Below are 27,047 nucleotides of genomic sequence, written 5' to 3' on the forward strand. Positions count from 1 at the left end.
CCCTCTTGCACGAGCATCTGAGCCACCTCCTCCTCCTGTTATGCCACCTCCATTGCTTCCGACTCCCCCTTTGCTCCAAGCTCCTGCCCCCAATTCAATTGGTTCCCCTTATTTCTATCCTCAGCCATACTATGCCCCGTACCAACCACCTATGTCAAGAGGTGGCTATGGACCCTCTTATCAACGCGGTCGAAGGGGTGGTTTCAGAGGTGGACGCGGAGGTGCAGGCAGGGGTACAAACTTTAGAAGACCCATCATGTGTTACAGATGTGGCGAGTACGGCCACTACCAAGATGATTGTACACAGCCGTTCGGGGGACCCTCTTGTACACAGTGCAACACAAATGACCACTACACCAGAGATTGTCCCAATAGAAGAGTGGAACCCGCATCCCAAGTGAATATGGTTGATGTAGTAGTGGCGGGGGAGGGCAACAATCCCCATTTGATTGGCGCAGTGTTGGGCGCTGTGACACGGTCACGTACAAAAGGTGACAAATGTAAGGGTGACTCAGAGTCAGCACCGGAGACCTCAGCACCAATGAGTTCGACAAGTGTTCCCCCACCGAGGTCATTCTCCTCCTCCAAGGTACACAGTACGTCCAGGAATAGACCACCCATGCTGGCTTCTGATAGTGATTCAGAAACAAACTCGAAGGGCCCACAACCATTAAGGTCAACCACTAACTCTGGGAGTGCCTCATCCTCGGGGGATCACTCTATGCCTTTGAGGTATCAGGAGGTAGTAAAGGGTGTCACGAGAGATCTTCAAACAAGTTCTGAAGATGAAGGTAGCACACCTCAGCTTCCATCCCGCAAGTCCAGAACTGTGAGGTTTGCAACAGAAGTGACAACCCTCGGACAGTACCGGGATAAGGAGGAACGAGTAGATCCTCCCACTTTGTCCTCAACAGCACTCAACAGAGAAGAGGCTATGGGGACAAGATCTAGTTCTGCCCAGGAAAAAGGGAAAGGAGTAATGGAAGAGAAACCACTGGAAACAATGACTCACAGTTCAGACCTACATCCACATCCTCGTGTAAGCTTCGACCCTCGGCCAAAGGCTAGGAGGATGAAGTTGCAAAAGGCTAATGCTAGTGTCCACCACTACTCCTTGTTTGAAGATCTTATGAGTTTCAAACCCAACCTCACTCTATGACAACTTTGCCTATTGTCCCCCCAAATCAAGCATCAGACTATTACATTTCTGAATCGCCTCCCAGGAGGTCGACACAAGGGATCTACTCCGAGTGGGCCACCACCAGAGACATTACCGGCTCAGCATGGGTCTACACCGGACCACTTCTCTGCCTACGCTGCCCTCACTTGTGAACAAAGTCCCAAGCTCACCGTGGAGATCCATGGAGTGGAGCTGAAGGACGTCTTCCTCGATGGTGGGGCAGCTATGGTGGGGCAGCTGTGAACATTATGCCAAAAGGTACACTCCAAAAACTAGGGTTGAAGTTGACAAGTGATGTTCACTTTCAGGTACGCATGGCTGATCAACGCAGAGTAAAACCAATGGGTGCAGTCAAAGGTGTTCACATGAAGATTGGCGGAGTAACTTTTCTCTCCAATTTTGTTGTCCTTGATATGACCGAAAATGAACAAACTTACCCTCTACTTCTTGGTCGGCCATGGTTGCGGTCTTCAAAAGCCATTCAGGATTGGTCAACTGATGAAGTTCGATTGCCCCTGGGATCGACATCCCTCGAAATAGATATGGTCACAGGGCAAGCAAGGCACATACCAATAGAACTAGGAGAGGAGGATTTTGAAGAACAAGCCGGAGTCGAAGAGGAGCATTGGGCCTGTGGGGACTGGCCCAGGGGTGGTGACCAAGGTATCAATGAGGAGACAACCCTAGAAGGATTTGAAAGTTTGACCTACTTGTTGGATCGGGCTGATCAAGAAGACGAGGAGGCTGTCATTTTGGATTGGATGGGAGCCCTAGGCTCATTAGCGGTCAACATGGTGGAACTATGCCAACAAGAAGATCAAGAAGAACACCTACTTGCAGTATCAGAAATCCACCCAGAACGACAGGGTCTGGCTGAACTAGTTTACGAAAGGATGCCCTTTGGACTTTGCAATAGTCCACACATGTATAAGAGAATGGCCACTAGGGGTACTACAGTGGACACCACACATCGTACTGAGGACAATGATGGTACTGTAGTAAACATTGAGGATCGTCCAGTGGCCGACATGGAGGACATTGGTCAAAATGATGCTAACAATACTATAGGATACAATGAAGGATCTACTAGGGACGAGGCTAGTAGGGCACAACCCACCAATGGTACTTCAGAGTACAATCATGGTATTACAGTGCACAACCATGGTACTACGGTGTACAACCATGGTGCTGCTAAGTGCAATGATGGTGATAGAGAAAACAGGAACACTAATGAAGACGAGACTGATGATGATAGTGATTTAGACAAAAGTGACATAGACATTGCTGAACTTGAGGAGAATCACCACCAACAGCTTAAGGTCTTGGGCGGCGGACCCAGGGTGCATACCGGATACAGAGATGAGGACATGGCCGATCTCACTTTGCTTGACCTTTTCTTATCAGAAGCCGACCACCCCTCAATTCAAGACCGTCCGGAAACCACTTATGAGGTGGAAGGCTTACCTTACCGGGGCATGCTGAAATAGTCACCGAGGCATCGAAGGCACACAGCATCTGCAACATCTACTGATTCTACATCTGAGTCAATGCCTGAGAACCCCCCAGTTACTTACCCCTCATCTTGGTTGAGAGAAGTGGAGGGGGACTTTCCCCTTGAAGATACTCCAGCACATACAGGACTGAGAATGGGTGAACCAAGTACCTCAACATCCCAATGCATTGCCCCTGTTGATGAGGCACGGAACTGGCGGTATCTCAACATTGGAAGTGAGGACCAACCCAGGCATTTGAAGTTAGCCACTTGGGTCTGGGAACATGACTATCTTCTAGGTGCAGTCACCGACCTTTTTAAAGAATTTGTGGATGTCTTTGCTTGGTCCTACAAGGATCTAAAGGGGGTGCCCGCTGATTTCATGGAGCATAGCATCGACTTATATCCCGATGCAGACCCTGTGATTAAAGGTCCATACCGCATGAATCCCAACTACGGCACGGCAGTCCAAACAGATATACAGAAAATGGAGCAAGCAGGATTAATCTACCCAGTGGATTACTCCGATTGGGTCAGTGGAATTGTCATTGTACCCAAAAGAGAGACCGGCAAACTTAGAATATGTGTTGACTATCGGAGTTTGAATGCTGCAACACGACGTGATAGGTTCCCTCTTCCTTTCACAGATAGAGTGTTGGAGACAGTGGCAGGACATGCTTTATACTCATTCATGGATGGATATAGCGGGTACAACCAAGTTCGAGTGAAAGAACAGGATCAGCCCAAGACTACCTTTGTCACTCAATGGGGAACATACGCCTACCGAATGATGCCCTTTGGACTATGTAATGCCCCGGCAACCTTTCAACGACTTGTAACCAAACTCTTTCAAGAGAATATCGGTAAGTTTCTTGAGGTATTTCTAGATGACTTAATGGTAAATCGGCCTCCCATCTTGATCCGGCCATACAAAATGATCATCTACATAAGTTGAGATGGGTCTTTGATAAGTGCAGAGAAGTGCGCTTGTGTTTGAACCCTGACAAATGTTTCTTTCTCGCACTCCGAGGTGTTCTCCTTGGTCATATTGTTTCTGCTGAGGGCATGACCACGGATCCCGCAAAGGTAGAGGTGATCATCTCATTGCCCATCCCTCGTACACCCAAAGAGGTGAAGTCCTTCTTAGGGCATGTAGGATATTACAGAAGGTTCATACGTTTCTATGCCGACATTGCTATTGCACTGACAGAACTCCTACATCAAGACCGATCGTTTGTCTGGGCCACCCCACAACAACTAGCCTTTGATGATCTGAAGCATCGCCTCGTGAAGGCCCCCATCCTCAGGCAGCCTAATTGGGATGTAATTTTTCATGTCCATGTGGATGCTAGTGGGTGGGCAGTAGGTGCTATACTGGCTCAACCTAACCAGGATACTAAGATTGATTTGCCCATCTACTTCGCGAGTCGACAACTCAATGGAGCAGAACGCAATTACAGTACCACAGAAAGGGAGGGCCTCGGCATGGTTTATGCCATGACCAAGTATCGTCACTACCTCTTGGGCAACAAGTTTGTGATCATCACTGATCATCAAGCTCTTAAGTATTTATTGAATAAGCCTACTCTTGGTGGCCGGATAAGCAGATGGATTCTTCTCTTTCAAGAATTTGAATTCGACATTGTGGTGAGGGCTGGGAGACTGCATCAACCTGTAGACCACTTGTCTAGGTTACATTCCGGGGAACCAGCCAGTGGTATCACCGATGACTTACCCGATGCGGGCTTGTTCGGAATAACAGAACTACCTGATGAATGCCTATTTGCGGTGGACTGCTTTCCACCATGGTATGCCAACATCGTACACCTCTTGTCTACAGGTGGCTTTCCTCCAGGATTAACTCCAACAGAGAAACGCAAACGGATCCTTCAAGCTGCTCCTTTTAAGTTGATTGCAGGTCAATTGTACAAGCTTGGGAAGGATCAGATCTTGAGACGGTGTGTGCTTCCACATGAGACACAATCCATTCTTAAAGAGGCACATGCTGGCATAGGTGGAGGGCATATGGCCTCAGATGCTACTGCTCGTAAGATCATGCGAGCAGGGTTCTAGTGGCCCAAGCTCTTCCGCGACTGCCATGTTCATGTGACCAGATGTGATTCATGTCAACGAGCGGGTCCCAAGCCTACGAGGCGTGAGTACCTCCCTCTCAAACCATTCACTCCGGTGCCTCCCTTCTATCGCTGGGGATTGGATTTCATTGGACCCATCTCTCCTGCCACACGCCGAGGAAACAAGTATGCTCTGCTTGCCACCGACTATGGAACCAAATGGGTCGAAGCCAAGGCAGTCAAGAACTGTACAACCCAGGTAGTAGCCACATTTCTATATGACCAGATCATCTCTCGGTTTGGTTGTCCTGTTGAGTTGATAAGTGATAGAGGGTCTCACTTCCTAAATGACACCATTGCTGCACTAGTTCACCTGCTTCAAATAGTTCACAAATTTTCATCTCCCTATTACCCACGTGCCAATGGTCTAGCTGAGAGCTCAAATCGCACAATGTGCGGGATCGTGCATCGACTTTGCCTAAATTCTCTAGCCGATTGGGATGACGTACTTCCAGCTGCTTTATTCGCCTATCGAACGGCTTACAAGGTGAGTACTGGGTATTCACCCTTCGAGCTTATCTATGGACTGGAGGCCGTTATGCCTTATGAATTTCATCTTGACACTCACAGGATTCTTCCAGACAAAAATGACAACCTTGAAGCCTGCACAATGGAACGCTTGTGGGATTTGGAAGCACTGGCAGAGCATCGACGTGAAGCAGTTTTCGCTCAAGAAGTTTGGCAGAAGCGACAAAAAGCTTGGCATGACCGGAACCTCAGAAAAAGGAATTTCAAAGTCGGAGATTTAGTACTCTTGTATTCCAGTAAGTTTCTCAAACACAAACCTAAGTTTGTGAGTGGTTGGACAGGTCCATTTCTCATTGCCAAGCTTATCCCAAGTGGCGGAGTCTACTTGGCCACTTTAGAAGGCAGACTTCTACCTGCCCCGGTGAATGGGTCACGCATCAAGAGGTACCATGATCAATGAGAAAACACCCTCCTAATCCTTCTCCTTCCTGGTGACATCTTCTCCCTCTGAGTGAGGGCCACTTTCTCTTTCTACAAGGGTCCTCCTCTCTGCCCCTAGTGCCACTTTCTCTCTCTACATGGCTCTTCCTCTCTGCCCTTTGTGCCAATTTTTCTCTCTAAATGGGTCCTTCTCTTTCCACCCAAGTGTCACTTTCTTTCTCTAAGTGAGCCCTCCATTTTTCACCCCGAGCCACTTTCTCTCTCTAAGTGTGACCACCTTTTTTCATCCCGTGCTACTATCTCTCTCTAAATGACCACCCTTAAAATGCGGCCTCCCTTTTTCACTCTGTGTTACTTTCTCTCTCTAACTACGGCCTCCCCTTTTCATCCTGTTTTACAAAATCCTTCTCCTTCTACCTTCTCTCCAACTCCTACCTCTCTCTTACAAAAACCTTCTCTTTCCACCCTCTGTCCAGCTCCCTACCTCTCTCTTACAAAAACCTTCTCTTTCCACCTCTGTCCAACTCCCTACCTCTCTCTTACAAAAACCTTCTCTTTCTACCCTCTGTCCAACTCCCTACCTCTCTCTTACAAACACCTTCTCTTTCCACCCTCTGTCCAACTCCCTACCTCTCTCTTACAAAACTCTTCTCTTTCCACCCTCTGTCCAAGTTCTACCTCTCTCTTACAAAACTCTTCTCTTTCCACCCTCTGTCCAAGTTCTACCTCTCTCTTACAAACACCTTCTCTTTCCACCCTCTGTCCAAGTTCTGCCTCTCTCTTACAAACACCTTCTCTTTCCACCCTATGTCAAACCCCCCTACCTCTCTCTTACAAAACCCTTCTCTTTCCATCCTCTGTCCAAATTCTACCTCTCTCTTACAAAACTCTTCTCTTTCCACCCTCTGTCCAAGTTCTACCTCTCTTACAAACACCTTCTCTTTCCACCCTATGTCCCACCCCCCACCTCCCTCTTACAAAACCCTTCTCTTTCCACCCTATGTCCAACTCTCCACCTCCCTCTTACAAAACCCTTCTCTTTCCACCCTCTGTCCAAATTCTACCTCTCTCTTACAAAACTCTTCTCTTTCCACCCTTTGTCCAAGTTCTACCTCTCTCTTACAAACACCTTCTCTTTCCACCCTATGTCCCACCCCCTACCTCTCTCTTACAAAACCCTTCTCTTTCCACCCTATGTCCAACTCTCCACCTCCCTCTTACAAACACCTTCTCTTTCCACCATATGACCAAACCCCTACCTCCCTCTTACAAATACCTTCTCTTTCCACCTTTGTCACACTCATCTCTTTTTCTTCCATCTTCCATCATCCTGATGCACGTCCAACCTATTTTTGGCACTTAGCTAAATGTGGCAGATATGCTAAATTTGGCAATAAGCTAAATTTGACGAATATGCTAGATTTAGTGGATATGCTATTTTTGGTGGATAAGGTTAAGTTTGGCGGATTTGCTTTCTGGCTTTCTCTCCCCTCCATTGGTTTCTCCACCCTTTACATACCACACTCACAAGCGCGCTAGTTGGGTGGCCAACTATCCTCCTCCCAACTCTCCTCTCCTTGGCAACCAGCTCGCTCCCTCTCCACGCAGCTCCCTCTCCTCCCCTTCTCTCCCTCTACTACCCGCCACCCCGCCCCTACCTGCCCTCTCCCCTCCTGCGCAACAGCCCCCCCCCTCTCTTCCTCTCCTCACCACCCTGCTTCTCCCCCTCCTTCCTGCGCAGCACCTCCCTCCTCTCCCTCTACCTGCCCTCTCCCCTCCTGCGCAACAGCCCCCCCTTCTCTTCCTCTCCTCACCACCCTGCTTCTCCCCCTCCTTCCTGCGCAGCACCTCCCTCCTCTCCCTCTACCTGCCCCCTCCCCTCCTGTGCAACAGCCCCCCCCTCTCTTCCTCTCCTCACCACCCTGCTTCTCCCCCTCCTTCCTGCGCAGCACCTCCCTCCTCTCCCTCTACCTGCCCCCTCCCCCCCCTCCTGCGCAACAGCCCCCCCCCTCTCTTCCTCTCCTCACCACCCTGCTTCTCCCCCTCCTTCCTGCGCAGCACCTCCCTCCTCTCCCTCTACCTGCCCTCTCCCCTCCTGCGCAACAGCCCCCCCCTCTCTTCCTCTCCTCACCACCCTGCTTCTCCCCCTCCTTCCTGCGCAGCACCTCCCTCCTCTCCCTCTACCTGCCCCCTCCCCTCCTGCGCAACAGCCCCCCCCTCTCTTCCTCTCCTCACCACCCTGCTTCTCCCCCTCCTTCCTGCGCAGCACCTCCCTCCTCTCCCTCTACCTGCCCCCTCCCCCCTCTCCTGCGCAACAGCCCCCCCCCTTTCTCCCTTTACCCACCACCCTGCCCCTCTCCCCCTCTCCTGCGCAACAGCCCCCCCCTTTCTCCCTCTACCCGCCACCCTGCCCCCCCCCCCTCTTCTGCGCAGCCCCTTCCCCCCTCTCCCTCTACCTGCCTACGTCCCCCTCTCCTGCGCAGCTCTCCCCCCTTCACCTCCCTACACCCTCTGCATCTCCCCCTCTCCCCTCCTAGCTCCAGCCCCCCTCCTCCCCCCTAGTCTACATCCGTCCTTTTACTCTCCCTCTCCACCGACACCCCTTCCTCACTCTTTTAATCTCCATCGAAGCATGGGCCTGCACTGGTGGATCTGCTAAAGTATTCTCTCGTAGCAGATTCCGGGCTTAACCTCGACATCAACACCTCCTCCTTCCTCCTTGCCTCTCCAGACCTCGACATCGACACCCCCTCCGTACTCTTTTCCTCTCCATACGACGCCATCGTTCATGCCTACCCGTGCCTCTCGCCACAAGTACAAACCCAGATTACCCCGCGATACTTTATTCGTTGACTTCCATCGGGCTCGAGCAGGCCACACGACAGGATCGGGACCATCTTCCATGGCATCACTTGGCAAGCGCACCACTGATGACCTGGGTACCGGGTCTACACCACAAAGCACTTCGAAACGACCTCGAGCAGTTGCAGATTCACCTCCCTCCGACAGGATCACTATCATATCGGATGAGGAGCTATCCCCCTTTTCGAGTTCCTCTGATTCAGATCATGGAGGCTCTGACTATCTGCCCCCCACAGGTACAATCAAAACACCATCCAAGGCATCCAATGGGCACAGTGGTCACAGTAACGGTGGCGGTGATTTGGCCCCACAAAGTACGGCTTGTGATCTTCCACCCCCAGCTTCATCCTCCTCGATCATTCGGGTGGTTTTCAAACCTTTCCTCGATCCCACACTCAAGCTGTCTAGCATCTTGTCACCTGATGAGATAGCCCGCATGTCTCTCGTGGAGTTTGATGATGTCACACTTCCCCCGGTGAATGTCCAAATGTGTACTGCGTTCATTCAGTCTTATGACTTTGCAACAGACACATTCGGGTTCTTGAATTCCCTTCACATGTTCACTCCTAGTCTCGTATCCACATATCTCCGTCTTCCCACACTTCCCTTTTTGCCACCTCACACCGGCTCACCCACATTCCTGTCCTTCTTGTCTACCTGTAAAACTCATCGCAGAGGACATGAGTGCAAGAAAGTTCTCGAGGGAAACAGCCGAGAGGCGCTTCTAGCGAGGTATTTGTTCACACACTTCTACTCTGCCCCAGGCCACTTCTTCATCACCAAGGCGATCCATTCTGCCTTAGACTCCATTCTCTTGGTCACTCCCTATGATTTCGCCTCACTCTTCTACTCTGCCTTTCGTAACACAGTTCGCAAGCGTCGGGGCACATATACCTGTACTTATGGGCCCCACCTCACCTTCTTACTTCATCAGTGGAAGGCCAACCCTCCTTCCATTGTCACAGGTCGCCTCCCTTCATCATCTCTCCCCTTCTATCACCCCCTTTTCCACATCGTTTACTGTCACTTCTAGTGTTCCTTCTCCCGGGACTGCCTCTTCTCCTCTTTCGCTCAGGAGGACACCTCGGCGAGCGCCACCTCATGAAGTCTGCACCGAAGCTTCTTCAGTATATTCTGTTACCGGTGCCCCAGGGTTACCACCAGTGACATGTCTTGTATCTCCATTAGTCGTGCCCGTGCCAGGACTTGCCTCTCCATCAGTCACACTTGTCCAGGCTTCTCCAGGGATTGCACCAGGTACACCTCCTGTTGTACCCGTGACGACGACTGTTGTACCCGGGACTTCCTCGACAAGTGTATTGTTACGCAGGACTGCAGCTGTTTCATCTTCACCCCCTACCACTTTCACCGATGCAGTCATCACCACAGTTCAGGCGACCTCTGACCATGTTTTGGACCAAGTATTGGACCTGAATCTTAGCCTGGGACCCGACTCCCACTCCCATGGGCTTTCTCAGGAGATGTTATCCCAGGGTGTACTTCACATTTCAGCCTCCCCAGGCAGAGACAGGACTAGAGACGGGAGTGGGAGCCCCTCTCGCGGAGATGCTCCATCGGCCATTTCAGCATCAGAGGAGGTATTTGAGGGAGGGATTCTGCCCAAATCTGTGGATTGCCCACCCCTTCATGAAAATGATATGTTCACAGCTTACATAGCTGCTTCATCGGGCCCCCCTCTTTCAAATATTTCCCTGGTGGAAAAACAGAATGAAGATTACAGCCAACTACTATCTGTCCTTCCCAAAAAACGCTCACCAGTATGTGGGGAAGAGGAGGATCTCACTCAAATCTTCACCATTCCCTTGCAGGACTGCCTCGCACAGAACAAGAAGATCTCCAGGGCCCCAACATGTTTTGTGCACTTGGACAAATTGGCACCTACAGGAAACCTGTCAACCGAGGAAGAGGGAGCTCTTCCTGACATGTTTGAGGAATTGGGGGACGTCATTAATTTGGCGGACAGGATGAATTACAGCGACAGGTATGCGTGGATGAAAAGGTCCCTGCATCTTGCTCAGCGTATCATGGATGACACCTTCACGCAGCTTGGGACAGCGGTCTTCAATTCCACAGGTTATGCTCATAAGCTCCTCTCTCAACAGCAACATTTAAAGTTAGAATTCGAGAGAGCTCAGGCAGCCCAGCAGCGCGCCACTAGCGTGACACTTCGACAACAGGAGGAAAGGTGGCAGAAAGAGAAGGACTCAGCAATACATGAGCGTGACATCGCTTGGAATATTCAGAAGGCTGCCCTTGAGGATCGCCTCCATAATCACAGGCAGGAATGGGAAGCAGCAATGACATCTTTACGCAACCAACATGCTGCAGCTCTGGCAACTTTGCACAGCCAGCATGTCACGGAGGTGACCAGATTTCACCAGGAGATTACCAAGTTAAAAGAGTCTTTGTCTTCCTCCGAGATTGCCAAAGAAAAATCAGAATCCAGAGTGGCTGAATTGGAAAAGAAGCGTTCATCCATGGAGAAAGAATTCACAGCTCTTCGAATGCAGTTGGCCACCCTCCAGACTTCCCAGTCCACCTTGCAAGAGCAAAAGGATCATTACTACCGGCAATACCACCGATATAAAGACAAGTATGAAAATCTGAGAAATGTGATGGACACGCTTGAGTGTGAGGAGGAAGCACCCCATCCACAGATACCTATGACTGAGCCAGAGCAAAGGGATGTGCAAAAAGCCACAGAGCCAAATACGAAGGCGGAAGAGGAGAAGGCAGAGGAACAGGCTGCAGCTTTACCACCCTCTGTAATCTCATAGAAGGGTTGATACATGGCTGTTGGTGTTTGGGTTTTTTTTTTGCACTCTTAGATTTTGCCAAGCTGTTTGGCCCTCACTGTAAATATCAGTGTTTTACCTCAAGATGTACTCAGTTTTTTCTGCAATTTTCCATGCTGTCCCTTATAATACAGCAGTTTATTTTTCACATTTCAACTTAATACAAATCTTGGATTACTCCCACGGCCAACCACATGGTCTGTACTCTTTCCTTTTCCCACTCCATCACCATATCCATGGTTTGAAAGTTCATCTTTATTTTTCTTTGACGGATTCGTCCAACCTTTCTATTCACCGGGATGGTGAATGATAGTGGCGGGGGAAACTGTTACCTTATCACACGACCACCTGTCGACAGGCGTTGACCACATGACGACATCCATTGACCACATGTTGACCATGTGTCAACACAAGTTAGCCACGCGATCACACGGGTTCATCCAGGAGTACTGTCCGAGGCTGTTAACCACAGGTCGACACAGGTCAACCAGGAGTACCGTGTCCAAAGTGATCTCATCAAGAGTTGCGCACATGGAGAGTGAGCTTAGCACATGGAGCAGTCAGGAGTATTTATATTACACAGTGGTTCAGTGATACAATGGTGCAGTAGTGCGGTGAACTAGCTGACCTGCACATGGAGAATTTATACCATCGGGCTGGCAAGTAAGGGAGTCAGAAAGTCGCCGAAGCCATCAGAGGTGCGGTGAACCAGCTCACCTGCACATGGAGAATTTATACCATCCGGCTGGCGAGTCAGGGAGTCAGGAGGTCGCCAAAGCCATCAAGAGAGCCAGCGGCGCAACGGCTATCCCCAACAGCTAAGGCGATAAGAGGATGACCAATGGGAAGAAAGGGGGGAGATTCTCAGCGAAGAAGGGACCCTCCAAGGCGGGGGATGAAGATGAAGGAGAAGGGAGAGAGAAAGGGGGGCATTCGGCATTCGGCACGGGAGCGAAAGGGAGGAGAGTGAGGAGAGATAGAGGCTCGAGCTACGAGCTCGCCAAGGAGCGAATGTGAGAGACTTGTGTATACCCTTTGTCTACTATGGGGATAGACCTGTGTATTCTGGTGATTTGCGGCTTGTGTATTCTTGTGACTTGCGACTTGTGACCTGGGGACACGTCCAGTGATATGTACATTGGCCAATTCGGTCACTTTCTCATCTCTTGTCTCTTCCGTATATGGGGATTGTTCACCAGTGTAGGATTTTCTTATTTTGCTTATGTTGTGGAGTTCACCGGTGATTGTCACTTAGCATAGTGCACTCGTACGTCGTCGTTCACTGCAGTATAGCATACGACACTCGCACACTACTGCACGGTGCGCTCTGCACGATCCATTGCATTAGAGCATTGCACAACTCATGCTTCTCACACCAGTGGCCTTTGGCCTCCGGTAACACCTCCGGAAGGATAGGAACCCCTCCCCTCAAACACCACCACGGCCTAATGGCAACTCAAATCGATTTTGCATTCTCTGGGATACTGATAATCCCACACCAGGCTCTTATTCAGTCACGCTGAATAATGTGGACATGGGAAGTGCTTTTTACAAACTAAAATGGGGATTATTTGCAGGGGCTTGTTTTGACTGCAAAAAATTTGGACACATGGCTTCACAGTGTCCAATGAATCAACATAAAATGCCTCCTACTGCTTTGCCGGTTCAAATGCCTACTAAAGATGCTCCTACCTCTATTGCAAATAAAAACAAAGGTAGTAGACAGTTTTCTGGAATTCAGGATAAAGGCAAAGATCCAGTGGTTTCAAATGGGAATGTTTCTTCACATTCACCTCCTGCTATTCAACCCTCGACAAAAGGACAGAAACCTCCAACTGATGGATGGCAAAGTCCAAGAAAAGTTATTTCTGCTCGAAGACTTCCACCCCCTCGCACTTGGAATGGTGCGTCTTCTAGTGGAAACACCCTAGAGGTCAATACAGGAATTGGGATCACATGGGCTGCAGTGACAGCTAGCGGAACACTCTTTCCTGAAGAAGAGGTTGCTGCTTCTACTCCTTAGGTGGATATTTCTTCTCAGGGGAGAGGCATTGACCCTGAGATAGAAATGCAAGGCTGACATCATGAAATTTGCTGTTGTACATAGTTGTTATATTGCTATAAATATCTGTAAATATGACTGCTCATATCAAATGTTTTACACTCAATGTCCAGGGGATGTGTGACAGTAGGAAATGGAAAAATGTGTGGCTGTACATCAATAGATTTCAGCCTGACATAGTGGCATTACAAGAACACAACCAACATGTCTATGCAGGAAAGACAGGACACTACTGTGGCTATGATATTTTCTATGCTAAGGAGCACTCTTTCTCAGGGGTGGTCCTTTTGATCAAATATGACCTTCAACCAATTATTGCTTTAAATGACAACAAAGGCAGATGGCTTGTTCTTCAATGCATTATTCGAGGAGAGGGGTTTGAATTTGCTTCTGTTTATGCACCTCAATCCTCTAGAGAAAGAACTGCAATTTGGGATGCCATGCAACAATATCCATGGAGATATCATGCCTTTATATGTGGGGATTTCAATAATGCTCCTCAACAGGGTGACAATACCTCCAGACATACTCATATGTTAACCCCTGAAAGGCATGCATGGTCTCAATTCCTGATGCATCTGGATTTGGTTGACCTTTGGAAGGAATTGCAGCCTTTGTCACCTGGATACACCTTCCAACATAATGCCCTTTCTTCTTATCAGGCACGTCTGGATTGATGGTATAGTGTAGCTCCGCAACAAAATGGGGATTTTACATGCAAAATGTGGATTGACTATGCCTTTGTGCATTCAAATCATGCACCTCTATGGATGCGGTTATCCTTTCATGCTATGCTAGATAATAGATTGCCACAAAGGCGACATCTGATCGTGAACAATAGCTACTTGCAACATGCTTCTTTCAAGGCCATGGTTACTGAAGCATCTCATTTTCTGTCTTCTCGTAGCCATATTCATATTGATGATGCTTGGGATTCTTTTGTTTCCAAAATGCAAGTTGTGATTAGAGGTTATGGCAAGTCTTATGAAGACTCTGAGGGAAACTATTGCTCAGGCCAAACTCACTTGTCAGGACCTCTATGAACTCAGCCATCTTCGTTCGTTGTCCCTACATGAGCAAACTGTTGGGATATCTCAAGGTGTATGCCTCAAGCACACCTTATGTTTCTATGTGTGAGTGCTAGAGGCACAGTTAGGTGCCCACAAGCACAGTTAGGTGGTGGAGAGCCACATAGGATGATTGAGAGAATCTAGGAGCAGATTGAGGAGATGATTGTGGAGCTCTGAGGTCATCAGTGATGTCAGTGAGCTTGTATGAGGTGCCTACTTAAGGACCTCACTTTTCTTCATTCCATAAGCAAGTATTCTGATTTTGTGTCCACTCTACTCTTTCCTTTCAGTGTTCCAACATGGTATCAGAGCCCTTTGATCCCCCTTGAGCCCATTTCTACCACATCATCATCTTCTTCTTCATCTTCTTCTTCACCATCTCTCCCTCTTCTTCCAAAAATTTGCTTAAGCCTGTTCTCCTCCGATTCTCAGCCATTTCCCACGCCCTTCCAGCTGGAGATCCACCTTGTTGGGGCGAACTTCTGGCTGCAAGGAATTGACGAATCTTTGCTTCTACTCGTCGCCATTACAGGAAGGTCGTCGACTGTCTCTTCTGCGTTTTCTCCCAGTACACTTGATCTTTCTCTAATTCCTTTCAGGGGGGGCTGGTCCATACCTAGAGCTACCTTGTGCTGAAATCTGAGCAGCAATGGCTGCATATTGAAGGAGAAAACAGAGAAAAACCAGTCGACTTTGTTGAAGAAGGAGAAGGCGACCTGACGCGTTTTTTCGCCTCTTCTTCCCAGAGGTTCTACTGTGGTATACCAGCTTTCTTTTGCCTCAGAAAGCCCCCTTTCTTTTGCTTTGAAGAGTGTGCTATAAGCCCTCCAAGTTCAGCTCTCTAGTTTTGACAGTTTTGACAAGCTTTTGAAAATGATGCTACATAAAATGCTACTCTAGCATTTCTGGTCTTTTGAAGTTTTCAATAACTTCAATACAAGTGTTGCTTCAGTTTTGTTTTGACTTGCTAGACCTGGTTTTGATTGGAAAGTGTTTATTCATCCACTTCTATGAAGCATGTAAGAAGAAGCATCATTGTTTGAAATCTAGTCACTACTCTTTGCTACATCAAGTGCTCATATTTTGGAAGTCTTTCAGTTATTTTTGCCTTGTAAGAGAGATAGACACTGCCCAATATCTGGGTTAGACCCTCTCATGGCTACCATATTTAATCTTGAGAAGTTCAATGGAAAGGGCTTCCATACATGGCAAACGAAGGTGAAATTTGCATTGATGAGGGAGAACTTATGGGGACTTGTCAAACCTACTCCTACCGCTTCTTCTACAGCCTCCAATGCTGGAGAATCCTCAACACCAACACGACCAGCAAGGGATCCAGCAAGAGAAGAAAAGGCATATGGTATAATTGCTCTTGCTCTAGGTGATGATTACATACACCATATCTCTGACTTAGAGTCTCCTTCGGAAGCTTGGCAGAAGCTAGACATGATTTTTGGTGCAAGCTCTCACATCTCTAAACTATCACTTAAAATCTCTTTCTTTGAATTAAAGATGTCAAGTGATACTACTTTAGCAGCTCATGTCAACTATATGCGGAGTCTTATGACTCAATTAGCTTCTATCAACTCTCCTATCACTCCTGATGATGCTATGGCAGTGTTACTTAAGAGTATGCCTAAAGGTTTTGATCACATTGTTAGCACTTTGAAGAATCTTCCCAATCCTAACCTTGAAGGCATTATCTCTGCTCTCCAAGAAGAAGAAAGGCATATGGAGCTAAGGAAAGGCAATGACACTGCTTATGTTATGAAATTCCAGAAGGGCAAGTATACTCCTTGCAATCACTGTGGAAAGACAAATCACCTTTCAAAGGACTACTTCAAAGTTAATCCATGCAAGCACTGTGGCAAGAACAATCATAATGAGAAGTTTTGCAGAGCCAAAGCAAAGACAGAAAATGCAAATCTACTTACAGTTAATGAGCCTCCACAAGATGAGGCATCCTTTGAAGATTATGCATTTTAAACACATCTCTATGTATGCTCCAGATCTCTCTTTTTATGTCAAGGTACTCAGCCTGGATAGTCCTCCAAAATGAATGAAAATAAACTATTGTGTTTTGTGTGTTTTGTAAACACCTCTGGTCACCTTATGATGTAGGCCATGTGTATGTTTTGTTCCATGGTACCTCCTGCAGACATTGTGTGCATGTACATACAGGGGAGATAACCATTGGAAGGTCTTTTTGTATCCCTTTTGTTTACCTTACACCCAAGGGAACCCTTGCTACCATGAGAACCTAGCCATAGATTTATCCTTGACCACCATGAGATGGCATGAGAAACTATGAGACTAGATGAATCCTTGACATAGCCTGAGGCATTTCCTTGAGGGGGGGTTTGTTGGGATATCTCAAGGTGTATGCCTCAGGCACACCTTATGTTTCTATGTGTGAGTGCTAGAGGCACAGTTAGGTGCCCACAAGCACAGTTAGGTGGTGGAGAGCCACATAGGATGATTGAGAGAATCTAGGAGCAGATTGAGGAGATGATTGTGGAGCTCTGAGGTCATCAGTGATGTCAGTGAGCTTGTATGAGGTGCCTACTTAAGGACCTCACTTTTCTTCATTCCATAAGCAAGTATTCTGATTTTGTGTCCACTCTACTCTTTCCTTCCAGTGTTCCAACATGGTATCAGAGCCCTTTGATCCCCCTTGAGCCCATTTCTGCCACATCATCATCTTCTTCTTCATCTTCTTCTTCACCATCTCTCCCTCTTCTTCCAAAAATTTGCTTAAGCCTGTTCTCCTCCGATTCTCAGCCATTTCCCACGCCCTTCCAGCTGGAGATCCACCTTGTTGGGGCGAACTTCTGGCTGCAAGGAATTGACGAATCTTTGCTTCTGCTCGTCGCCATTACAGGAAGGTCGTCGACTGTCTCTTCTGCGTTTTCTCCCAGCACACTTGATCTTTCTCTAATTCCTTTCAAGGGGGGCTGGTCCATACCTAGAGCTACCTTGTGCTGAAATCTGAGCAGCAATGGCTGCATATTGAAGGAGAAAACAGAGAAAAACCAGTCGACTTTGTTGAAGAAGGAGAAGGCGACCTGACGCGTTTTTTCGCCTCTTCTTCCCAGAGGTTCTACTGTGGTATACCAGCTTTCTTTTGCCTCAGAAAGCCCCCTTTCTTTTGCTTTGAAGAGTGTGCTATAAGCCCTCCAAGTTCAGCTCTCTAGTTTTGACAGTTTTGACAAGCTTTTGAAAATGATGCTACATAAAATGCTACTCTAGCATTTCTGGTCTTTTGAAGTTTTCAATAACTTCAATACAAGTGTTGCTTCAGTTTTGTTTTGACTTGCTAGACCTGGTTTTGATTGGAAAGTGTTTATTTCATCCACTTCTATGAAGCATGTAAGAAGAAGCATCATTGTTTGAAATCTAGTCACTACTCTTTGCTACATCAAGTGCTCATATTTTGGAAGTCTTTCAGTTATTTTTGCCTTGTAAGAGAGATAGACACTGCCCAATATCTGGGTTAGACCCTCTCATGGCTACCATATTTAATCTTGAGAAGTTCAATGGAAAGGGCTTCCATACATGGCAAACGAAGGTGAAATTTGCATTGATGAGGGAGAACTTATGGGGACTTCTCAAACCTACTCCTACCGCTTCTTCTACAGCCTCCAATGCTGGAGAATCCTCAACACCAACACGACCAGCAAGGGATCCAGCAAGAGAAGAAAAGGCATATGGTATAATTGCTCTTGCTCTAGGTGATGATTACATACACCATATCTCTGACTTAGAGTCTCCTTCGGAAGCTTGGCAGAAGCTAGACATGATTTTTGGTGCAAGCTCTCACATCTCTAAACTATCACTTAAAATCTCTTTCTTTGAATTAAAGATGTCAAGTGATACTACTTTAGCAGCTCATGTCAACTATATGCGGAGTCTTATGACTCAATTAGCTTCTATCAACTCTCCTATCACTCCTGATGATGCTATGGCAGTGTTACTTAAGAGTATGCCTAAAGGTTTTGATCACATTGTTAGCACTTTGAAGAATCTTCCCAATCCTAACCTTGAAGGCATTATCTCTGCTCTCCAAGAAGAAGAAAGGCATATGGAGCTAAGGAAAGGCAATGACACTGCTTATGTTATGAAATTCCAGAAGGGCAAGTATACTCCTTGCAATCACTGTGGAAAGACAAATCACCTTTCAAAGGACTGCTTCAAAGTTAATCCATGCAAGCACTGTGGCAAGAACAATCATAATGAGAAGTTTTGCAGAGCCAAAGCAAAGACAGAAAATGCAAATCTACTTACAGTTAATGAGCCTCCACAAGATGAGGCATCCTTTGAAGATTATGCATTTTAAACACATCTCTATGTATGCTCCAGATCTCTCTTTTTATGTCAAGGTACTCAGCCTGGATAGTCCTCCAAAATGAATGAAAATAAACTATTGTGTTTTGTGTGTTTTGTAAACACCTCTGGTCACCTTATGATGTAGGCCATGTGTATGTTTTGTTCCATGGTACCTCCTGCAGACATTGTGTGCATGTACATACAAGGGAGATAACCATTGGAAGGTCTTTTTGTATCCCTTTTGTTTACCTTACACCCAAGGGAACCCTTGCTACCATGAGAACCTAGCCATAGATTTATCCTTGACCACCATGAGATGGCATGAGAAACTATGAGACTAGATGAATCCTTGACATAGCCTGAGGCATTTCCTTGAGGGGGGGTTTGTTGGGATATCTCAAGGTGTATGCCTCAGGCACACCTTATGTTTCTATGTGTGAGTGCTAGAGGCACAGTTAGGTGCCCACAAGCACAGTTAGGTGGTGGAGAGCCACATAGGATGATTGAGAGAATCTAGGAGCAGATTGAGGAGATGATTGTGGAGCTCTAAGGTCATCAGTGATGTCAGTGAGCTTGTATGAGGTGCCTACTTAAGGACCTCACTTTTCTTCATTCCATAAGCAAGTATTCTGATTTTGTGTCCACTCTACTCTTTCCTTTCAGTGTTCCAACACAAACAACACTATGCCAGGCCAGACACTGTCTTAAACTCAATGATCACAGGAAATTGGCTAAATGGGAGACTAGAGCAAGACAAAGAGCCTTTACAGATAAAGGCTGCTCTTCCAAAGAATTTTTCAAAAGCTTGCATCAGAGGAGATTAAAAACAGAAATTTGCAAGGTGCTTATGCCTGATGGATCATGGACCACCTCGCGGTCACAACTTTCTTCTATTTGTGTGCATCTTTTCTCTCAGCAATTTGGTTCTGCAGTTCCTCCCTCACAGCAGGTTTTGGTTGCACGAAATTTACTGTTGCAGCATGTTTCTCCTATTATTTCCACTACTCAAGCTTTGGCATTGGAGGAACCTTTTACTGAGAAGGAACTGTCAGATGCAATCAAATCCTGTGGCAGATGGAAATCTCCAGGATGGAATGGTCTTACAGTCGAGTTTTTTCTAAATTATTGGCCTCTTTTGAAGCATACATTGCTACATATGGTGAATGTTGCATGGCAAAATCAGAAAATGCTAGACACATGGAAGAGAGGTCTTGTTAAACTCCTTCCAAAAAAGCAAATTTGTGAATCTTTGGCAGACTGGAGACCTATCATCCTTATGCCAGTCATTTACAAAATCACTACAAAAATGATTGTCGATTGGCTAAAAGGGTTTTTACATGATGGGTTGCATCCTTCCCAATATGGCTTTATCCCGCGTAGGCATATCACAGATAACATTGCTAATGCCTATGTTGGAATTGAATATGCCAAATACACGCAGCAGGATGTTTTATTATTGCAAGTTGATATTGCCAAAGCCTTTGATACTGTTAAGTGGAATTTATTTCATCGACTATGCAGGCATTGGGTTTTGGCACAAAAATGCAGCAAGTTATCACTTGGCTATATCAAGATAGTAAAGCTGCCTACATACTTTCAGGGGATATTTCTACATCCTAGACTCTTGGTTGTTCTGTTAGGCAAGGATGTCCCCTAAGTGCTTTACTTTTTGCCATAGCCACTCATCCAATGCTTCAATATCTGGACCACCTTTTGGACACTGACCAGTTGCATGGTTTGGAGATTGCTGGCAGTCATAGCATGATCGCTCAAGCATATGCTGATGATTCATTCTTTACCCCAAAAAATACTCGGAGTGATCTGTCCATGATTATGCAAGCTCTTTCTACATATGGATTGGCTGCTGGTCTTCGGGTGAATTTTCAGAAATCGAAATTGTTTCCGTTGCATGAACAGGAATGGCACAGTCTTCTGTGGCCTGGGGAAATTGTCCCCGCTTCTCAATTCGACATCTTGGCTATCCTCTAGGTTGGGGACTCACCCATTCCCAACAAACTGATTGGGTGTTAACAAAGTTGAGGGCAAAACTTGAATATTGGAAGCTTGCAACTTGGCCACTACATGTTCGTTTGCGAATCGCACAATCCATTTTGATAGCATACATACAATTTTATCTGCCTCTCATTATGTTCACTAAGGCAGAGCTAGTTTCCTTTATGTCAACTATCATGGAAATTTTCTGGTGTTCAAAAAATGGCAAGAAAAGTCTCAGATTACTCTCTATGCATCGTCTCTGTTCTCCAAAGATGCACGGGGGTCTGAACATTCTCAATATTCAAATGCATTTACTTGCTCACAGAGGAAAAATGATGTTGCAGTTTATGCAAGGAGATCAGCCTTGGGCTTTCATGATCCGCTCTCTTTTATTACATATTCATACTTCTGTCTTGGGCATTGGCAGCCTACTCAGTGGGATTTCCTGTTTGGCTCTATCCAAGGCAAGATCAGAGGCTGCCCTTTTGTTTCTCGCCTGCTTCTCGATTGGAAACATATCTTATCCCACTTGGAATGGCATGGCCGAGATTCTCTGTCGGGAAACTCTTTGAGGGCTGAGAATATTTATTGGTCTAAATTATTCCACCCTTCTTTGGCCATTCAAGAACCCAGACGTTCTTATTTTCTCTCCTTCAAAGGCATTTCATCTGTGGCGGATGTACTTCAGGATGATGGCACACTTTTATCTTTTTCTATGGCTGCCAGCAAATACGGTTTGGGAGCTCATTATCGTCCTTTATGGCATAGGATTTCAGCAATGCTTCAACCGTTCTTGCCGGTACCTCGCTTGGAACTTCAGAATAGGCTTGAGGATTGGATTTTACACTCTTCCTCCTCTTCAGCCCGTCCCTTGAAGCTCTCACATATCACAGTGTCATCTCTGTATAAAGTGTTATTACTTCCGCCTTGGATTTTTGACAGAGCAAATACTGTTTGGCATATGGATCGCCCACTAAAGTGGTGGAGAAAACGGCTACGTCTCCTTTGGCATTACAAAGTCTCTCTTCGGCAACAACTTTTCCTTTGGCGAGTCCTGCTTGGCATTTTTCCATCTGGCCAGTTACTCGCACACAGACATATTGCTCCAGCTGTTTGTCACAGATGCCTGCACTCTACTAAATCTGTGCTTCACATCTTGTCGTTCTGTCCACATACTTGTGACTTCATCGCTCTCATCCGACAGAGGCTTCGAGCGAGATTTCCTACTGCTACTTTTGGCAGGTTTTTCTGGTTGTTTGGTTTTCATCAAGCGAGACAGGGTTTTGACTTATTTTTTGTATGGGTACGCTACTGGGCACTATGGACTTTATGGATGGACAGAAATCATAGAGTCTTTGGTGATTCACTTTTTTCATCTTTTATTTTTTTCAAACGATCTCGGCAGCAATTATTCTATGATTGTGTTCAGACTCGTTTGATTAATCAGGATGTGTATACAGCTTATACTAAGATCTTTAGTTGAGTAGTAGTTACTCCATTTTCAAAGTAACTATGAATGTAATTATTTTACAGCAATAAAAGATTTCTTCTCACCCAAAAAAAAAAAGTGTGTAAGTAATTTTTATTATTTGTAAAATTTATTTATGCACTTGCTCCTTGAACCAACTCAGGAACTCAACTTAGGGACGATCGAGGAATTACACACAGCCATGGTAAGTGCTCATTTATTGGATGACCATCTCCAAGAAATCAGGAACCTGTTTGTGCAATATCAGGATGTGTTATATTATATTTATTTACTTATTTTTTCTTTTATTTTATTTTTTCCAGAATAGAGGCTGTATGAGGATTCTCCTATCCTGGTATATGGCACAAAGAAACGCTCAACTCATCTCAAATGCAAAGAAGGGAGGGATCAAATACAAGGGGAGTATTTGTGAGCCAAGGAGAAATGATCTAGAATGGAGGAGCTCATGTTATAAAAAGGATCGTCTCCAAGTTTGAAGGTATTGGAGAGAGTGCCCTCACCATTACTTTGTGCCTCAAAAAGGAGACCCAAGCGACTCATACTCTCATGTCCTCAGCATCACTTCTAAATACCATAATAATGTGCATCTGCCTCATACTTTGAGGATCAAATTCGGAACAAGAGCCACATACCATAAACCTACAAGTAGAACTTGGTTCAAAACCAAGCCTCTCTACAAGGGAGAGTCGTGCTATACTCCAACATGTGAGCTTCTTCCTTGTTGTCCCTTGAACTAGGGCAAATTGCGGTCACGAAGAAATGTCCAAAACCACCTAAAAGCCCCAATGTATGTAGAACATCTGGGGACCCAAGTCAAACCCCAATGGGGCGAGTTGGCCTCTAGACCTCATTCCAAAAGCTCCTTGCATCTCCTATTAGGCAGTGAAATGTCTAAGGAACACCAGCTTCACATAATTATGGTTCTAAGAAATGGAGCTCCCTGCCTGCGCTCGAGCTGGTGCTTGGCACACAACTTCTTGTGGGCAAGATTAGATGGCAAAGGAATACTAGAGCCAAGGTCGCCTAGCAATGGTGATCCTTCCCCCGTCAAAGGGAGGAAATACATCATAGACCCAAAGATGCAGAGCAAGGCCCTTCTGGGCAAGCTAGTAGAGCATGGACCCATCCCAGTCTTGAAGCCCTAGAATAGAGAGGACTTCTCAAAAAACACCCCCCACACAAGTGTTCAATGGTAGTAGTCTCATCGGTGGATCTTCTCAGACGCCCCCCTCATAGGGAAGGGCTCACTCCTCATGACGAGTCTACATAGAATGTGGTAGCGTCTGTCGGGAGGACTCATTCGGGCGAGCCCTCAGTGCTAAGAGAAGTATGAGTGCCAACCCCTTTTATGGCATCTGGAGGTTCAGGATCACAAGGGCCTCATGCGAGGGACAATGGATGCATATTGGCTGGGCACAGTGGGACAATGGTCTGGCCAGTCCTCCGGAGCTAGAGTCATCTTCCCACTAAGACAGAGGCACGGGCAAGAGGCACGGGCAAGAGCACTCTCTCACCTAGGGAGGGCAAGCATGCGGATGCTAGAGATGTACTCTGCCATCCTGGAGCCTTGGAGGGATGGACTTTACAGAGCCCCAGCTCCCCCGCATTGGTATGGATAGTTCTCTAGGACAAGGGTGCCCCTAAGGATCCAATATTTACACTGAGCCCTTGAATCCTTTTGCTCCATGCATTACAAAGTGGGGTCGGGGGACTTCTAAAGCCAGAATCAGACGGAGACCCCGAGATGGATGGGGCCCACGACCTGTAGAGCGGCAAAGGATCAAAGTAGTGGGCCACTTCGGCAAGGGCTGGACCATCGACCAGCACCAGTCAATTTGGGTCAGGAAGGAGCAGGTGGCGCCTTTGGTTGTGGGAGAGCAATCCCCTTCGCGAGTTATAGTGGGATCCGGGTGAGTGGTTTTGGCTGTCTAGAGTAGGGTGCTCAGAAAGAGGTGTGGAGGTGCCCTCCTTTTTGTACACAACACGCATTGGTCATGGCCTTCAGCAGCCGGAGGCAGTCACCCGAACTCCTTCGAGAGAGTGAAGCAAAGTGTCTCCCAAGGAGGACTGCTCAAGACTGATGAATACCTTCTTAAAATTGAAAAGAACAGCTGTCTCATTATGAGTCTTAAGCGCACTGAGTGATCTTCCCAAAAGTAAAATAAATTATCCAAAATACTCTAGTCTTGGATAAACCGTTTTCACAAGCAACAAATGATGTTTGGCATAAGAAGCCTAAATTGTATTGCAAGGGCTTTAGCCAAATCTTATATGTCAAGAATTGTGATTGCTCAACAAGGTTTTATCTCCCTCTAAGGAGAAAGATGATTGAACCTTAGAGTAACTCTTGAACAAAGTTCCCATATGCAATCCCTCATGGAAAGCTCCGAAAAGATGAGGCCCTTCTTAGTGGAAAGCTGTTCATCACTCAGACGTTTGTCAATGGGTCACAAAAGAGAGCCTCATCCAATGTTGCCGAGATCAAAAGAAACATCCAACCTCTCTAGCATGCAAGGAGGTTGCCACCCTCAGCATATCAGATCAAACCAACTCTCTAGCCTCTAAGATGTATGCTTCCTTTTCAGAGGAAAGGAACTTTCTATTAATGATTGGAAAAACTATGTGGCACTGATCATGAAAGCAAATCAAGTAAGAAAAACTAGCTGTCGACCAGCGTTTCACAAAGGGATGAATCTAGTTTATGTTAGCACATAGGATCAGGTAGTTGACATATTCACGAAGGCATTGGGTGCAGAGAGAAGATGCATAATTGCCTTGCTGCAATTTTCCATTCATAATGTCATTCTGCTTTTTGTAGCAGTCTTTAGCCATATGACCCATTTTACCACAATAGTAGTTGAGTATAGGGGTGTAGCAATGGCTGCATGTGAGGTAGCTTGGTTGAATAAGCTCCTTTATGATATGCATCAGTCTACAGATGGACCAGTTGTCATTTATTGTGACAACATGAGCAATATACACTTGGCAAATAACCTAGTCTATCATGCTAGAACAAAGAACATTAAAGTGCATTATCACTATGTGCGGGAGAAGGCTCTAGTACTAGGGGATCTTTGAAACAAGGCTAACAACCAAGGTGGAGGATTGTACAACCAGCAAATGTCTCGTTCTATGAAAATGTAAAGACACTTCCATGCCAAGCCTTCAAGAAATGTGTGGACTCTCGGGTCGCCCGAGATATCATCTTCACTCAATCTCATATGGCACGCAAGGTATAGATGATATCTTGCCAAATGGCAGCAAGGGTGGCCACCCATCACCGAACAGCAATAGGCGCCCAGATGTTCCAAGCAGTGATGCTGGACACCATCTGCCAAACACTATCCTCTGGTGAAAATACTCACCGATGTCGAAGAGGAATCGCAACCTGAACCTCAATCCGGAGGACTCTCTGTCCCTGACCTCAAAGAATACGCACCATTCAATGTGAGCTAGTAGATGTGCTTCTTCCAATCAATAACCGGATTCGAGAACGACAAGCCCTTGCAAGAGCTATATCTGCATGAGCTAGCTTGGTCGTTCCTGAATCAACATGCTTACATCAAGATGTAGAAAAACGGTTGCATTTGCATTGGTAATCAAAATACTGTAGTACTTCTCAAGGGTGCTTATATATAATATCCAAAACACGATTTTGTGCTTAAACACTGGCATAGCCACCCAAAGTAAGCCTAAGACACTTAACAGGTGCAACTCGCAGAACTATTAAGACAAAGGCACTCTACTTCACATTCCTTACACCTTTTCCACCAATGCTTCTAAAATATTTATTGATTGCTAAAGAGTCACTTAAAAAGGAGGACATCTCATTGAGTAATCAAGAGATTTCCCTGTGATTTCGTTCAAGAAAGAAGACTGTATTACCGATTGATCTACACTGTACAGGTAGAGCTCTAAGTTCTGTAGTTCACAATTATGTCCTGAATCTATTGAATGAAATGTATGTGGTTTAAATGCTTAAGTTCAATGTCTTCACGAGCCATGAGCATATTTGTACCAGAATTGTAGGCTTTCCTTAAGTTCTGACACTGTATTCCTGCTTGATGCATGCCAGAACATCCCAACTGCTTTAGTAAGAGAAAAAAGACGTGAATGAATCCTGGGGAGCCAATAAATAACTTCCATGTGCAAAAATATAGACAATGTAACAAACTAGCTGTGGGAAAGGAAGTACCCCATTTGTGCTAAAACAGACACAAGCTGCTCTTTAAAAATACGATTTCCACCCTTCCGCACAATGATCCTATCTTTTGGTAGAAAGTCAGCACCCCAGTAATTTAGTAAATGCTGCACCTGCCTTTCCAACAAAAAATTGCACAGAAATCCAACTGGTATGAATCCAATTTTTTCCATTTGTATCCGATTATCTAATGTAAGGCAGATTTCATCCCTAATCTTAGACAACAAAAAAGGGATAAAACATCCTCCCTAATACGATCAATAAACCACTGGAACTCCACAGTGTACAACCCTATAATGGGAAGGTAAGAATAAAAATAAAGGTATGACAAACTTGACAGCATCATTGGGATGGATAAAGGAGAAACAAACTATAAAGATGCTGGCCTTGCCTTCACACAAAATCTAAGCTTCTTTGACGGATCAAAAATGTATTGAGTGCAGCCTGCTTGATGTATCCTGCTAAGAACCATATAATGTGGGGCATTGCTCATCTTCTTACATTCGTAGTTAC

At 46.2% G+C, this 27,047-nt stretch overlaps 1 protein-coding gene across 3 annotated transcripts in view; it reads right to left on the reverse strand.

Moving 5' to 3' along the window:
* The window catches only part of LOC147902764 (uncharacterized), a 129,121-nt gene that overhangs the window by 31,002 nt on the left and 71,072 nt on the right, over positions 1-27,047 (reverse strand). For all 3 annotated transcript variants that reach the window (XM_087373545.1, XM_087373544.1, XM_087373546.1), the window contains exon 8: positions 26,529-26,647. In XM_087373545.1, coding sequence (XP_087229671.1) covers positions 26,529-26,647 — 119 coding nt within the window. The remainder of the gene's footprint in view (positions 1-26,528; positions 26,648-27,047) is intronic.

This window comes from Dipteris shenzhenensis, chromosome 4 (assembly GCF_047967505.1).
Source record: "Dipteris shenzhenensis isolate YYH24624 ecotype China chromosome 4, Dip_SZ_1.0, whole genome shotgun sequence".
Classification (NCBI taxonomy): domain Eukaryota; kingdom Viridiplantae; phylum Streptophyta; class Polypodiopsida; order Gleicheniales; family Dipteridaceae; genus Dipteris; species Dipteris shenzhenensis.